The sequence below is a fragment of the Schistocerca nitens genome, chromosome 2 (assembly GCF_023898315.1).
Source record: "Schistocerca nitens isolate TAMUIC-IGC-003100 chromosome 2, iqSchNite1.1, whole genome shotgun sequence".
Lineage (NCBI taxonomy): Eukaryota > Metazoa > Arthropoda > Insecta > Orthoptera > Acrididae > Schistocerca > Schistocerca nitens.
Genome location: NC_064615.1, coordinates 434705760 through 434720921, shown reverse-complemented (window position 1 = coordinate 434720921; position 15162 = coordinate 434705760). Strand labels below are relative to the sequence as shown.

The window sequence follows — 15162 nt, the reverse complement described above, 5'->3', positions numbered from 1 at the left end:
GAGATTGGCTAAAATTTTGCAGCTTCTCCTGTAATCATTTAGCCAGCTTGCACACACAATCTGAGATGGATCAGTGGCGAACATCTCTAAAATTGGACTACATCACTTGAAGTAACCCAATACAAAGTTTCTGAGTATGGAAATCCAAGTAAAACTGATAATTAGGATTACAAATGAAGTCCTACACTTAATCATAATGTTTTAGTTAAGGATCTATTTTTTTATGAAGTATGTGTTCTTAAAACCCAGAGAATCTTGTTATATTTTATTGTTAGTGTTTTGAAGTCCATTGGCTGTAATAAATGCAATAATAAACACAGCAGGCAACACTGCAGTGATGTAATATGAAGGTTTCCACAACCAATGTCAGTCTCATTAAAATTCTTCTGCAGATACTGTTGTGTGTGATCATATAAAATACTTAGAGCCCATCTTAGATTAGCACAGAGAATATGCTCAGAAATCACCATGAATTAGGATCATATTTGACTGACATAATTTTGTGAATCAAGTTAAGTTCACAATCTAGTAACATTACAAAACAACAGATTTAGTTTTGCACAAATAGAAGTTGAAAATAAGTAAATCATAAATATGATGTTACCACAGAAAATGGCAAATGAATGTGTCACTCCTGTGCTGCTAAAGTTTGAAATAATGTTTTGATTTATAGGATTGGTTATTAGCAATATAAGTCTTCTGCTTGTTTTCTCCATCTGTACAACACAAAACATCCAAATGTTCTGTAGGTTCGGATAGCATTACTACACAGTTCATTGAGTATCTGACTACCAAACATGCTTAAACTGTTATGAAAATGCACACACATTCACCAGATATTGTGAGCTCATGTAAATCAATTACAGAAGCGATATTTATCAGCCAGCTCATAAGCACTGCTTGCAACTGGGACTATGGTCGTAAAGACCTGCAGTTCGATCCCGGGTCAGTTCTCAGTTTTTCTTTATTTATTAATTTATTTATTTTTCAAGTACCACTTCTACATCTCTGGTCATGTTTGTTAATGTAAAAATTGTGAGTTGTATTGTGATTTGGAGTCCATGTTGTACTAAAGGTACCCACATATCTCTGAATAGGACTATGCTCAGTAAATCATTTTGGTGGTGAAACCGAACTTCATGTTGATGACAGCTGTACCAAATTGTGCAGTGCAAATATACAGGGTGTTTCTGTAAGAGTGTGTAAAAATTTAATAGGGCATAGAGGATACTCCACTGAATAATTTGAGGTAAGGAACCTAGGGTCACGGAAGCCAGCTTAAGGAGATAATAGGAATAAAATCACATTACTGTGTACTTTTTTATGTACATTAGTTAACTGCAAATACCATCGTTAACACAATGAACACCCCATTTGTACTGTGTTGTACAAAATGTGCTGAAACTGTAATGTCAGTGCAAGCATGACATTGGCGAACAAAAGTCTGACGCACCCTGACAAATATCCCTGGTATGTTTCGAATCACATCACAGGCAGCTACAATTCTGCCTACTAATTCCCTCTCCATATCCACTGGGGTCTCATACACAAGTGACTTTATATATATCCCCAAAGGAAATAATCAAGGTGATTGCAGGCCATGGAATAGGTCCTCTCCTTCCAAACCAGTGACCAGAAAAACTGTATCAGTACTTCTCCATTATATTGTACTGTACTTCTCTGAATAGCACTGAGTAATGAATGGGTCTGTTGTTGATTCATAGCACATTCTGTCACGAGACAAAGTAAATACGACACAACAGAGCCACCTTATGGACAAGTAAAGTAAACAAAGCCTGCATTATGACTTACTAGTATTCAGACTCATCCTCCTTGCGTCCTTGCTGGAAATAAAGAATGTACATGTAAATAAACAGCACAGTAAGAATATGTGTAAACTTGTATGTGTATGAGCTGTATATAAGCTGCAAAACAGTGATGCTAGACAAAGCGGTAGACAAGTTTATTTCCATGTCTCCTTAAGCTGGCTTCGCCAACGTCAGGTTCTGTACCTCAAATTGTTCAGTGGCACATTCTCTATATCCTGTTACATTTTTGTATACTCTTACAGAAACACCCTGTATGCTTTTGCCGCTCTCTGTGCTTATAATTTGTTTTTTTGTGAAATAACAGTGGCTTTAAAACTTGAGAAGTAATGAAACTTTCATCACACAGAAAGCCACCTAAATCTGTTGTCAACCCGTTTATGCTTATTTTCACCGCCTTCAGCAAACAGCTGAAATCCGTAAGCAAAGCAGCTGTCGTCTATAGTCAAATCAGCTGCACCATCCAACTACTAATGACAGGATACAATGTATAATGTATGATACTTGTTATGAAGATAATTATGACAGCATTACATTTTATGACCACACTGCATGATTGTGCCACATGCTGTTTCCCTAGCGTTCTAGGCTGCTGTGGTGAGCAGCATTCAATGTTCGAGAGCATTAGACGCCAATTCTCAATCATTTCTTTTTGTGTACTTTACAGAAATCTGACAATTTCAATGTTTTTTGGTTGTGAGGAGTTTCTTGAAGTTGAAGTTTTTTCTGCTTGTTTTCCTCTGCCTGTACAACACAAAAACTGCAGTAATAAATACCATGTATCTATGATTTATGATTTACATCTGTGGTTGAATAACGATAATCACGATGTGGTTGAAGCACGATAATCACGATGTGGCTGATACAGCGATGTTGCCAAGTTTGTATTGTGGTAATTTAGATCAACACTGAACCTTGTTCAGTTAACCCAAGTTGACAAAATAGCGAGTGTGGAACTGGGTTTATTTTCTGAACTAGGGCCAAAGTTGATCTGCAGTCAGTTACATTTATACAGTTGGCTCTTAACAAGGTAACATAGCTGATCTTTTGGCCATGTTGCACTGGCTTTTGTCAGGGTCTGGACTAATCAACAATATATAAACACTCACTCACCAGCTAACTAGTCTGTGCTATAAGGAAGGACTGAAACATCAGTTGTTTTAGTATTTTGCTTATTAAGAATTTTATAAGATGATGCACAGTATGCCCAGAAGGATTTTAATCAGACCACTACACTAAGGGACTTGTGAGCAAACATTGATTAATTTGAGGTAGAATTCCACGTATTTTAGATTGCTCAGCATTTTTAAATTACAGTGAAGCTTATTTTTATTTGATTATTATTGGCCTCTGTGCTTAACATTATTTTCCCCCCTTAATACCACCCAAGCTTTGAAATCCCATAGCGTGTTTTTATAATACCACCATCATTCCTGCCCTTAAAAACCTTTTTTAAATGTTTATAGGATGTTGATGTAAACATGCGTATTAAAACACTTCTCTGTTTACAGTACCGTCAGCAAATAGCCAAAGCTGCATCAGGGAAGTACATAAATCGAATTCAGCAGAAAGTGGCATATGAAAAAACAAAGCCTAAAGAATCATACAAGTTAGACGAGACAGATGATATATTCCATGGCGATCCCATAGAAAAAGCAGCCGAAATTGCAAGCAAAGAAGGAAAAGCATTGAAACTGAAAGCAAAAGTAAGGAGTCATAAACTTGATAAGAAAAAGAGGTTACTTAAAAAGAATCTGAAGAAAAAGAAGAAGAAGAACAGGACAGCTGAAAATGTACAATAATAATTTAAAATTTGTTCATGTGACACCTGAAATGATCTTATTGCAGATGTTATGAGTTATATGGATGTGTTATGTATATATAAGTAAAACTGTTGGAAGAAATAAGATATTGCAGTATTTGTAATATTTTTTTCTTAACCCTTATGCTTATAATTTTTTGTGAAATATCCAGAAGATGCTGTGGAAAATAAATTTGCTTAGTCACAAAATTTTCAGGTTTACTAATATCATGAAACTAAATATCTTCACCACAGCTTATGAACTGAAATGTACATAAGTGGAAATGATTATTTTAAACTTGTAAACTGGTCCACTTTCATTAAGTGTCAAAAAATTCTACAGAGTGTTTGTATTAATTTCATAGATAAGAAAATTTAACATCCGGATTCATTTTTCTCTGTGACAAATTTCTGAATAAACTTCTTAACAAAAGTAGGACACAGTTTGCATGTCAAATGCCTTTCATATTAGGCAGTGACATGAAGAGACATTTGAGAAATCATTTCTCTTCTACATATTAAGGTGTTAGATTGCTGGCATGAACCATGCCGTAGTCTCTGTAACAGCACTTTCCTGTGAAGACCAACATACCCATTCAGCTAAGAACATCCACAAAAAGTAAGAGAAGTGGGAATATCACTTTGCAGTGAAGTGACAGGAAACCTGAAACCACAGCAAGTGGGATTGCAATTACTTCGTAAGAATTACAGCAGAAGGCCACAGGAAGAATTGGAGTATCACGGTGACACCAAAATTTTAAATGTAGTGAAGGAAGTCAGAAAATGAATGTCTTTGACTAAAACTATTGCACTCACCTGTAAAAGACAAGGAGATTGTGGGAACTGTCTTATTAACGCCCAAGTACAGTGCACAACATTCATACCTGAAAGTCTGGATTAACAGACTTGGAAAACGAGCAAGAGTACTATCTGCTTCTCAAAGGGGAAAGGATTCAGAAGTTGGAGGCAACAAAGTTTTGTCTTTAAGTGGAAGTGAAGAATTTTTAAGTTACAACAGCTTTAAACATACACAACATTCTTTACATTATTCCTGGTAAAGTCAGTCAAAAAGATAGCTTTATAGATTATGTGTTCTCGCATTTGCCTGTCTACTGTTTCAGCTAATAATTTGTGCACTTCCCTCAATAAATTTCATAGGTATTCTTATTGTTCCTAAAGCAATAAGTAGAGATTGAAGTGTCTATAAATGCCTTTTTTTCACAGCTGTTTTCATGTGTCTTTGTGTCAGTCTAGAAATAATTTTAAAACACATTTATTCTATGCAAAAAAGTTGGAGATACTTATCTCCAGTGCGTGCGGAAGCTTTGCATTTCACTGCTTTATCTTGTTAAGTTTAAAAACTCTGAAATTCCTGATGTCAAGTCCTGCCAAATCTAAGCAGTTCTTAGCACACAACAATATGTTAGTTTCCCCAATGCCGTTACCTTCACAGAAAAAATTATAAACCCACAAACTACGAGTATAAAAATTGACTGCAGTCATTTCAAAACCAAATCTAAATTTACTCAGTACTTAGTTGTAGTTCTCACTCACACTATATTGCACTGTCCCTGTTCCACAAAGGCATTGTTATTCATGAGAAAGTTCATTACATATGGTGCCAAGCATATTTTATGTTGCACGTGGAAGAACAAGCTAAAAGTCTCACTGCTAACAGCAGTAGACAAAAAAAGTAACTGGTCTGTTAAATCCACAATTCTACTAACAGCTAACTTTATATGCATGGTGGTCTACGCACAGTACTGTTTTGAGACATACCATTGTACTTTACAGAGCTCTAGGTGGCACATATTTTAGGTTCAGAGGCTATTGCCCCCCCCCCCCCCCCCCCCCGCCCCTCCCACCGAGAAACATAACTTACCCAAGTTGTCTTACCTTCTAGAAACATAGGGTCATTCAACTATTGATTGTTTAATAGTAGCACACACTTGTACAAGCCAGTCAGCAGAAAATCTGGTTCTTCCACTGATCAGCCAACCTCAGGTCTTGTTACAGTTAACTTGTTCCAAAATTTAAGAGAAACAAATTAATATCAAACTGCCCCTATCTGCTGTTTTGTGAAGGAAAATAGTCAAATCCTTTTGTCAGAGACAAAATTGGTTGTTTTACAATCAGCATTCACACCAGTTCCAGTACTTACTACACAGTTGCATAATATTTATTTGCATACATTCACACCATTTTGTTTTTTAGTCATCAGTCTCCTGACAGGTTTGATGCAGCCTGCCCCGAATTCCTCTCCTGTGCCAACCTCTTCATCTCAGAGTTGCACTTGCAACATATGTCCCCAATTATGTGGTGGATGTATTCGAGTCACTGTCTTCCTCTAGAGTTTTTGCCCTCTACAGCTCCCTCTAGCACCATGGAAGTCATTCCCTGATGTTTTAACAGGTGTTCTACCATCATGTCCCTTCTCCTTGTCAGTGTTTCCCACATATTCCTTTCCTCTCTGATTCTGCATAGAACCTCCTCATTTCTTACCTTATCAGTCTACCTGACTCTCAACATTCGTCTGTAGCACATCTTAAATGCTTCGATTCTCTTTTGTTCCGATGTTTACTATTAGTAGTCTTCTCTTAGCATGGAATGCCCTTTTTGCCAGTGCTAATCTGCTTTTGGTCTTCTCCTTGCTCCATCTGTCATAGGATATTTTGCTGCCTAGGTAGCAGAAGTCTTCAACATCTACTTTGTGACCATGAATCCTGATGTTAAGTTTCTCGCTGTTCTCGTTTCTGCTACTCATCATTACTTTTGTCTATTCTATATTCATTAGGTTGTTCATACCATTCAACATATCATGTAATTCTTCTTCACTTTCACTTAGGATAGCAATGTTATCAGCGAACCGTATCATTGATATTCTTTCACCTTGAATCTTAATTCCACTCATGGATCTTTCTTTTATTTCCATCCTTTTCATTGATGTAGAGATTTAACAGTAGAGGGGGAAAGACTACATCCCTGTCTTACACCCTCTTTAATCCAAGTGCTTCATTCTTGGTTTTTCACTCGTATTACTTCCTCTTGACTCTTGTGCATATGGTATATCACCTATCTCTCCCTATACTTCACATCTGTTTTTCTCAGAATTTCAAATGTCATGCCCCATTTTACATTGTTGGAACACTTTTTGTAGGTTGACAGGTCCTATGAATGTATCTTGATTTCTCTTTAGTCGTGCTTCTGTTATCAACTGCAATGTGAGAATTGCCTTTCTGGTGCCTTTACCGCCCCGATAGCTGAGTGGTGAGTGTGACGGATTGCCGTCCTATGGGGCTCAGGTTCGATTTCCGGCTGGGTCGGGGATCTTCTCTGCTCAGTGACTGGGTGTTGTGTTGTCTTCATCACTTCATCCCCATCCGGCGCACAGGTCACCCAATGTGGCCTCGAATGTAATAAGACCTCCACCAAGGCGGCCGGACCTGCTCCATAAGGGGCCTCCCGGCCAATGACACCAAACGCTCATTTCACTTTTACCTTTCCAAAAACCGAACTGACCATCATCTAACACATCCTCAATTTTCTTTTCCATTCCTCTGTATATTATTCTTGTCAGTAACTTGGATGCATGTGCTGTTCAGCTGATTGTGTGATAATTCTCACAATAGTAAGCTCATGGAGTCGTAAATACCAGAGCTCAGTGTGTTTTTGTCAGTATCACCTTAAGATGGCCAGACGACTCTGTGCCGAAATATCGTGACAGGAAGTTACAAACATCCAGCAGTTCTCCCGAAATATTGTGGAACATCATGTATCTCGGGAAAGTTTTAAATCTCACTTGTCACTGCTTAATCTAATGTAGGTGCTGCTCAGATCCCTCTCTTGTAACGTTGTTGGTCTACAGAAATTGTGGCCCTAATATTGTAACCATACCAGATACACAATCGTGTACTTTGCCAGAATGTTTACAAACAACTTCTGCAGCCACTGCTGCTGCAAGTGATGAGGTAGATCACCTAGTGCTCTTACAAAAGCAGCTTAATCAAATGGCATTTGACAAATTAGAGTTACAGGGACAGCTTGAGGAAGCTTTATGTGAGCCCTGCCGTGAAACCCGACAGGTGTCAATACAGACTGTTGCAAGCTCTTCCAAAGCTGCTGCCGTGGATCCTATCATGTATGTGCCAGATGTTACCAGTACTCCCCTGCAGTTAATTTTGCACCTTCATTTTCTGGAAATCCAGGTGACAGTGTCACCATGCTCCTCCAAAATGTCTGTGATGTAGGGCAAACGTGTTCCTGGCCTAATACCTTTCTTTTAAATGTAACCAAATTAAAACTTTTGATGCATGCACATATTTAGAGTCAGTCGATGTGTTGTGTTACGCAATCCCTTTTGATGATATAGTCAAGGAGTTAAGAGTGCTACTCCGATAAGAGAGGTCTTAGCTACTACCATGAACAATTGTCTATACTCCAACAAAAAAATTGGTGAAATTTTTGAGGCATTTGCTGACTAGATACGAGTGGTACCCTGTTGAACATACACTCTGGGAAGGGAGAATGCCCGTAATGAGATATTAATTGAAGATCCATGTTAAGAACTATTGGCATATTTATAAGGGGAATTAAGCCACAAACTGGGAGTGAAGTGAAAGTAGCTTCCCCAACCTACCTGCCCAAAGCAGTTAGATTAGCCTTGCTGCACAAAGAAGCAGGACGGTTTGCAGCCTCTGCGTGCACTAATGAAGCACAACATGAAAACTAAATCACACAGTCAAGCGTTGTCGTGCTCCATGTTGCTCAAATTATCACACAATTGGACACAACATTGACAAATGACCCCAAAATCGACGGCGAAGTTACCCACAAAGGGGTGCACTACAAAATAGGAGGAGAAATGAATGGTTACAGAGGGGCAACAGGAGATGGGGAAACGAGCAAGTGGTGGGCCCTGCCACTCACCCTCACCACTGTAAAAAATTGTGAACCCAATACAGGAGACACCTCAGATGTGGCAAACTTAGCTGTAGGTGATAAGCTCCGAGAGGAAGACTGTCAGGATATTTATCAACACTGGAGCTCAGATTAGCGTTTTATTTGTTGGACATACTGATAAGGGCATGCTTAAATTGCCACATTTCAACATAAGTAGATTGGGTGAAAAGTAATTATTTCTGCAGGAACTTGTCAGTAAAAAGCACATTGATAGAAAATCATACAATTTGATGCATAATTAGTAATTAAGGGCAGATGGGATTTTTATGTCATCCTGTGAAAGGATTCCCTGACCTGTTACCAGGCGGTGATAGACTATAAGATGCCAACTGTTCGATGCTACGCACTGTTTTGACAATAAGCACATGCTGCAGTCACGAGGGACTTGTTGGGTGGGGCCTCCCACACAGACTCCAACACCTGGGCATTAAGAACTACCACACCTGTTAGAATCACTGGAAGAATGGGAGAAGTCCTCTGGATCAATGTAAAGACTGGATATCGCCAAGATTGGACTTCCTGGTTGACCCACTCGCCCATAATGATGATCTCGATCGATTGCAGATCCATGTCAAAAGGGGTTTAACTACACCAGAAGTACTAGGAAAGAAATTTCGAGTACTGGTGTGAGTTAACAATTCTGGGCAACTGGAGATAGAAATTCCATGTGTAACTATGTTAGCAAGTGGTACGGGAGTATTACAAGCAGAGAATCAGCCAGAAGCAGTTTAAGAGAAAGGTAAAGAAACAGTTACCAACGAGGAAGGTTTGTACGTCACCCCTTTGCTAAGAAATCAATTAAGGGAGAAGTTGGCACATTTGCGAGAGTCAGAGCAGAATCTTTCATATCCAGTTTTGGAGGAATATGTGTGGTTATTTGAGAAAAGGCAGTACTTGCCAGCAACTGACCTTGTGCAACATGAAATTCCAATGGGAGATGCTAGACCAATCGCTCAGAAACCATATAGATTACCAAATCATTTACAATCTGTTGTTGAAGGAACTATTCAATAGTAGCTCGCTGCAGAGATAATTCAACCTTCTGCAAGCACATAGTCATCCCCAGTGGTTGTCATTCCCAACAAAATCATCTGTGTTTCAATATGAGTGCAATAAACAGTCATTACCCCTGATACTACCCTCTACCCAGTATCCACAAAACATTGGACTAATTAGGGAATTGTAAGTATTTTACCGCCCTTGACATACACGGTGATTACCACAAGATTGACCCAAAATTGATTTTGTGGTTCCAACTGGATGATATGAGTTTCTTCATGTGCCTTGTGGTCAAAAGAATGTGCCTGCCACTTTTCAAAGGTTTGCTGACTTACTATTGGGAGGTTTGTAGCCTACTGTGTGTCTCATGTATCTGGATGACATAATAATTTTTTCAAGGACAGTTGAGGAACGCACAGAGAGACTGATGAGTGTGTTGTCTAGGTTGCAAAATATACACCTTAGTTTGAAGATAGAGAAGCGTTCATTTGTTAAGTCACAGATCCAGTACCTGGGACATATTATTGGTACAGATGGAGTTAAGCAAAACCTTAGGTTGATAGAAGCTGTAGACAGCTTTCCAGTACCTACAAACATTAAAGAGTTGCAATTGTTTCTGGGATTAGCAAATTATTATTGCCATTTTGTGGAGGATTATGCTATGATAGTCAAGCCATTGACAAAGTTGTTAAAGAAGGGTGTTAAATGTGAGTGGACAGAGGAATGTGGTATTTCTATGGGAAAAATTAAAAATCTTATAACAAGTTCACCTTTGTTAATCTACCCAGATTTTGAAAAACCATTTATTCTTTCCACAGATGCATCTGATTATGCTGCGGGTGCAGTTCTTTCCCAGGAATACGATGTTACGCCTCTAGGCAGATAAATTCAGTTGAGATTAATAATAGCACTACCGAGAAAGAGCTCTTAGCCGTTATGTTTGGAGTTAATATTTAAATACTATCTTTCTGCTGTGGTCACTGACTGCCGTTCTTGTTTGGATGTTAAGTTTAAAGGACCCCAGTAGTTACTTAACTCAATGGGCGTTGAAGTTAGCGGAGTATTTTCACATAGTACATCACAAACACGGCTGTCTCCACCAAAATCCAGATGGGTTAAGCCACAAAGTTAGAATTGTTCAGACAGACCATGCTTCAATAGAGGAGTTAAAGAAAGCACAAGAATGTAGAATGTCACCAGTACACATCTCATCCAGAGTTTATCACTAAAGACAGTATTCCATATTGCAAGACACCCTTGGGTAACAGAGTGGTAATACCTAAAGAATTACAGCAGTGCATTTATGGCACAATGTCATAACAGTTTGCAGGTCTGCCATAATGGGCAATGTGCCCCAAATGCTGGGATAGCCTCTCACTTTTGACAGAAAGGCAGACAAAGACTGGAATAAATATGTTGCTTATGTCGCTTCGGCATATAACAGCTGTATGCACATATGGACTGGGTATTCTCCCTACAACGCAGTCTATGGAAGGCCATGAACTCTCAGTGTGAACTCAGTAAACTCCAACCTGGAGTAGATATGAGTGAAGTAAAAGTATCGGCCCTGTGCCTCAAGTCAATTTGGAAATAAGTTGAGTAGAGTAATGACAAAAGTACTCAAAGACAGGGGCTATACTCCCATGGTATAAACCCATTGATCTTCTATTGCTCCTAACTCCTATAGTTAGGAAAGGAAGAACAAAGAAGTTCACATCTCGGTGTATGAGGGCCCATATCCTATTTTATGGGTGACCTCTCCAGTAAATGAGAAATTCAGTTGTCTGATCGCACTGTAATAGTTAATTTTGACCAGTTTTAACTGTATTATGGCCAGCTGTGCTGCCACCAGCGGCAGTGCTTACTCCTTTCTCAAAAGTTGAATTGACAAGTGAAGGTGTTACTACAAAAAAAAAAAAAAAAAAAGAAGCAGGATAAGCTGTTGGCGGCCTGTCCTCGCTATGCTCTGAGAAATGGGTGCCCATATGCTCACTTGTAAACTGTGTTGGTCGGACAGAACTATTAGCAACAAATAAGGAACACAGTCCCTGTGGATACTATAAGAAGATGCTTGCACTACTCTAAGGCAACAGTTGTGCCCTTCTATATTATAAGTTATAGTCTTAAGAATCAGCAACTAGAGCAGAGAAATATGGCAAATGTAATGTCGGAGAGAGTAAATGCTTACGGTGGTGATCCACTAAGCAGTAAAAGCTGCTCCAATTGTGGCAAAGTTGTGCCAGTCACTGAGATGTAATGTGAAGGTGCTAATAGGTCTATTGACACACTTAACTACTGAGCTGAACAGGTTAGTTGTGCCTACCATCTACTACTTAAATTGTGCGCAACAAACTTTTGTGCTAAAAGAAATAGATTCTTATGAGCTTTAATGCATTTCGCCATTTGACTGAACTGTTGAAAGTCATCTACATCTACATCTACATCTATACTCCGCGAGCCACCTTACGGTGTGTGGCGGAGGGTACTTATTGTACCACTATCTGATCCCCCCTTCCCTGTTCCATTCACGAATTGTGCGTGGGAAGAACGACTGCTTGTAAGTCTCCGTATTTGCTCTAATTTCTCGGATCTTTTCGTTGTGATCATTACGCGAGATATATGTGGGCGGTAGTAATATGTTGCCCATCTCTTCCCGGAATGTGCTCTCTCGTAATTTCGATAATAAACCTCTCCGTATTGCGTAACGCCTTTCTTGAAGTGTCCGCCACTGGAGCTTGTTCAGCATCTCCGTAACGCTCTCGCGCTGACTAAATGTCCCCATGACGAATCGCGCTGCTTTTCGCTGGATCATGTCTATCTCTTCTATTAATCCAACCTGGTAAGGGTCCCATACTGATGAGCAATACTCAAGAATCGGACGAACAAGCGTTTTGTAAGCTACTTCTTTCGTCGATGAGTCACATTTTCTTAGAATTCTTCCTATGAATCTCAACCTGGCGCCTGCTTTTCCCACTATTTGTTTTATGTGATCATTTCACTTCAGATCGCTCCGGATAGTAACTCCTAAGTATTTTACGGTCGTTACCGCTTCCAATGATTTACCACCTATGGCATAATCGTACTGGAATGGATTTCTGCCCCTATGTATGCGCATTATATTACATTTATCTACGTTTAGGGAAAGCTGCCAGCTGTCGCACCATTCATTAATCCTCTGCAGGTCTTCCTGGAGTACGTACGAGTCTTCTGATGTTGCTACTTTCTTGTAGACAACCGTGTCATCTGCAAATAGCCTCACGGAGCTACCGATGTTGTCAACTAAGTCATTTATGTATATTGTAAACAATAAAGGTCCTATCACGCTTCCTTGCGGTACTCCCGAAATTACCTCTACATCTGCAGATTTTGAACCGTTAAGAATGACATGTTGTGTTCTTTCTTCTAGGAAATCCTGAATCCAATCACAAACCTGGTCCGATATTCCGTAAGCACGTATTTTTTTCACTAAACGTAAGTGCGGAACCGTATCAAATGCCTTCCTGAAGTCCAGGAATACGGCATCAATCTGCTCGCCAGTGTCTACGGCACTGTGAATTTCTTGGGCAAATAGGGCGAGCTGGGTTTCACATGATCTCTGTTTGCGGAATCCATGTTGGTTATGATGAAGGAGATTTGTATTATCTAAGAACGTCATAATACGAGAACACAAAACATGTTCCATTATTCTACAACAGATTGACGTAAGTGAAATAGGCCTATAATTATTCGCATCTGATTTATGACCCTTCTTGAAAATGGGAACGACCTGTGCTTTCTTCCAGTCGCTAGGTACTTTACGTTCTTCCAGAGATCTACGATAAATTGCTGATAGAAAGGGGGCAAGTTCTTTAGCATAATCACTGTAGAATCTTACGGGTATCTCGTCTGGTCCGGATGCTTTTCCGCTACTAAGTGATAGTAGTTGTTTTTCAATTCCGATATCGTTTATTTCAATATTTTCCATTTTGGCGTCCGTGCGACGGCTGAAGTCAGGGACCGTGTTACGATTTTCCGCAGTGAAACAGTTTCGGAACACTGAATTCAGTATTTCTGCCTTTCTTCGGTCGTCCTCTGTTTCGGTGCCATCGTGGTCAACGAGTGACTGAATAGGGGATTTAGATCCGCTTACCGATTTTACATATGACCAAAACTTTTTAGGGTTCTTGTTTAGATTGTTTGCCAATGTTTTATGTTCGAATTCGTTGAATGCTTCTCTCATTGCTCTCTTTACGCTCTTTTTCGCTTCGTTCAGCTTTTCCTTATCAGCTATGATTCGACTACTCTTAAACCTATGATGAAGCTTTCTTTGTTTCCGTAGTACCTTTCGTACATGATTGTTATACCACGGTGGATCTTTCCCCTCGCTTTGGACCTTAGTCGGTACGAACTTATCTAAGGCGTACTGGACGATGTTTCTGAATTTTTTCCATTTTTGTTCCACATCCTCTTCCTCAGAAATGAACGTTTGATGGTGGTCACTCAGATATTCTGCGATTTGTGCCCTATCACTCTTGTTAAGCAAATAGATTTTCCTTCCTTTCTTGGCATTTCTTATTACACTTGTAGTCATTGATGCAACCACTGACTTATGATCACTGATACCCTCTTCTACATTCACGGAGTCGAAAAGTTCCGGTCTATTTGTTGCTATGAGGTCTAAAACGTTAGCTTCACGAGTTGGTTCTCTAACTATCTGCTCGAAGTAATTCTCGGACAAGGCAGTCAGGATAATGTCACAAGAGTCTCTGTCCCTGGCTCCAGTTCTGATTGTGTGACTATCCCATTCTATACCTGGTAGATTGAAGTCTCCCCCTATTACAATAGTATGATCACGAAACTTCTTCACGACGTTATGCAGGTTCTCTCTGAGGCGCTCAACTACTACGGTTGCTGATGCAGGTGGCCTATAGAAGCATCCGACTATCATATCTGACCCACCTTTGATACTTAACTTGACCCAGATTATTTCACATTCGCATTCGCTAATAACTTCACTGGATATTATTGAATTCTTTACTGCTATAAATACTCCTCCACCATTGGCGTTTATCCTATCCTTGCGGTATATATTCCATTCTGTGTCTAGGATTTCGTTACTGTTCACTTCCGGTTTTAACCAACTTTCCGTTCCTAATACTATATGCGCACTATTTCCTTCAATAAGAGATACTAATTCAGGAACCTTGCCCTGGATACTCCTGCAGTTTACCAATATTACGTTAACTTTTCCTGTTTTTGGTCTCTGAGGACGGACGTTCTTTATCAATGATGATAATGTTCTCTCTGGTAAGCCGTCAGGTATTTTATCGTTTCGCCCAAGGGGGGGTCCCTCTAACCTAAAAAACCCCCGTGTGCACGCCACACGTACTCTGCTACCCTAGTAGCTGCTTCCGGTGTGTAGTGCACGCCTGACCTGTCTAGGGGGGCCCTACAGTTCTCCACCCAATAACGGAGGTCGATGAATTTGCAACCATTATAGTCGCAGAGTCGTCTGAGCCTCTGGTTTAGACCCTCCACACGGCTCCAAACCAGAGGACCGCGATCGACTCTGGGCACTATGCTGCAGATATTAAGCTC

The 15162-nt window shown here is 39.8% G+C and overlaps 1 protein-coding gene across 1 annotated transcript in view; it reads left to right on the top strand.

Annotated features, from left to right (window-relative positions):
• The window catches only part of LOC126236304 (ribosome biogenesis protein BRX1 homolog), a 63928-nt gene extending 60195 nt beyond the window's left edge, over positions 1 to 3733 (top strand). The window contains exon 7 of the mRNA XM_049945505.1: positions 3338 to 3733. Within this exon, the coding sequence (XP_049801462.1) occupies positions 3338 to 3628 (291 nt within the window). The 3' untranslated portion in view covers positions 3629 to 3733. The remainder of the gene's footprint in view (positions 1 to 3337) is intronic.
• Positions 3734 to 15162: the final 11429 nt, after the last annotated feature.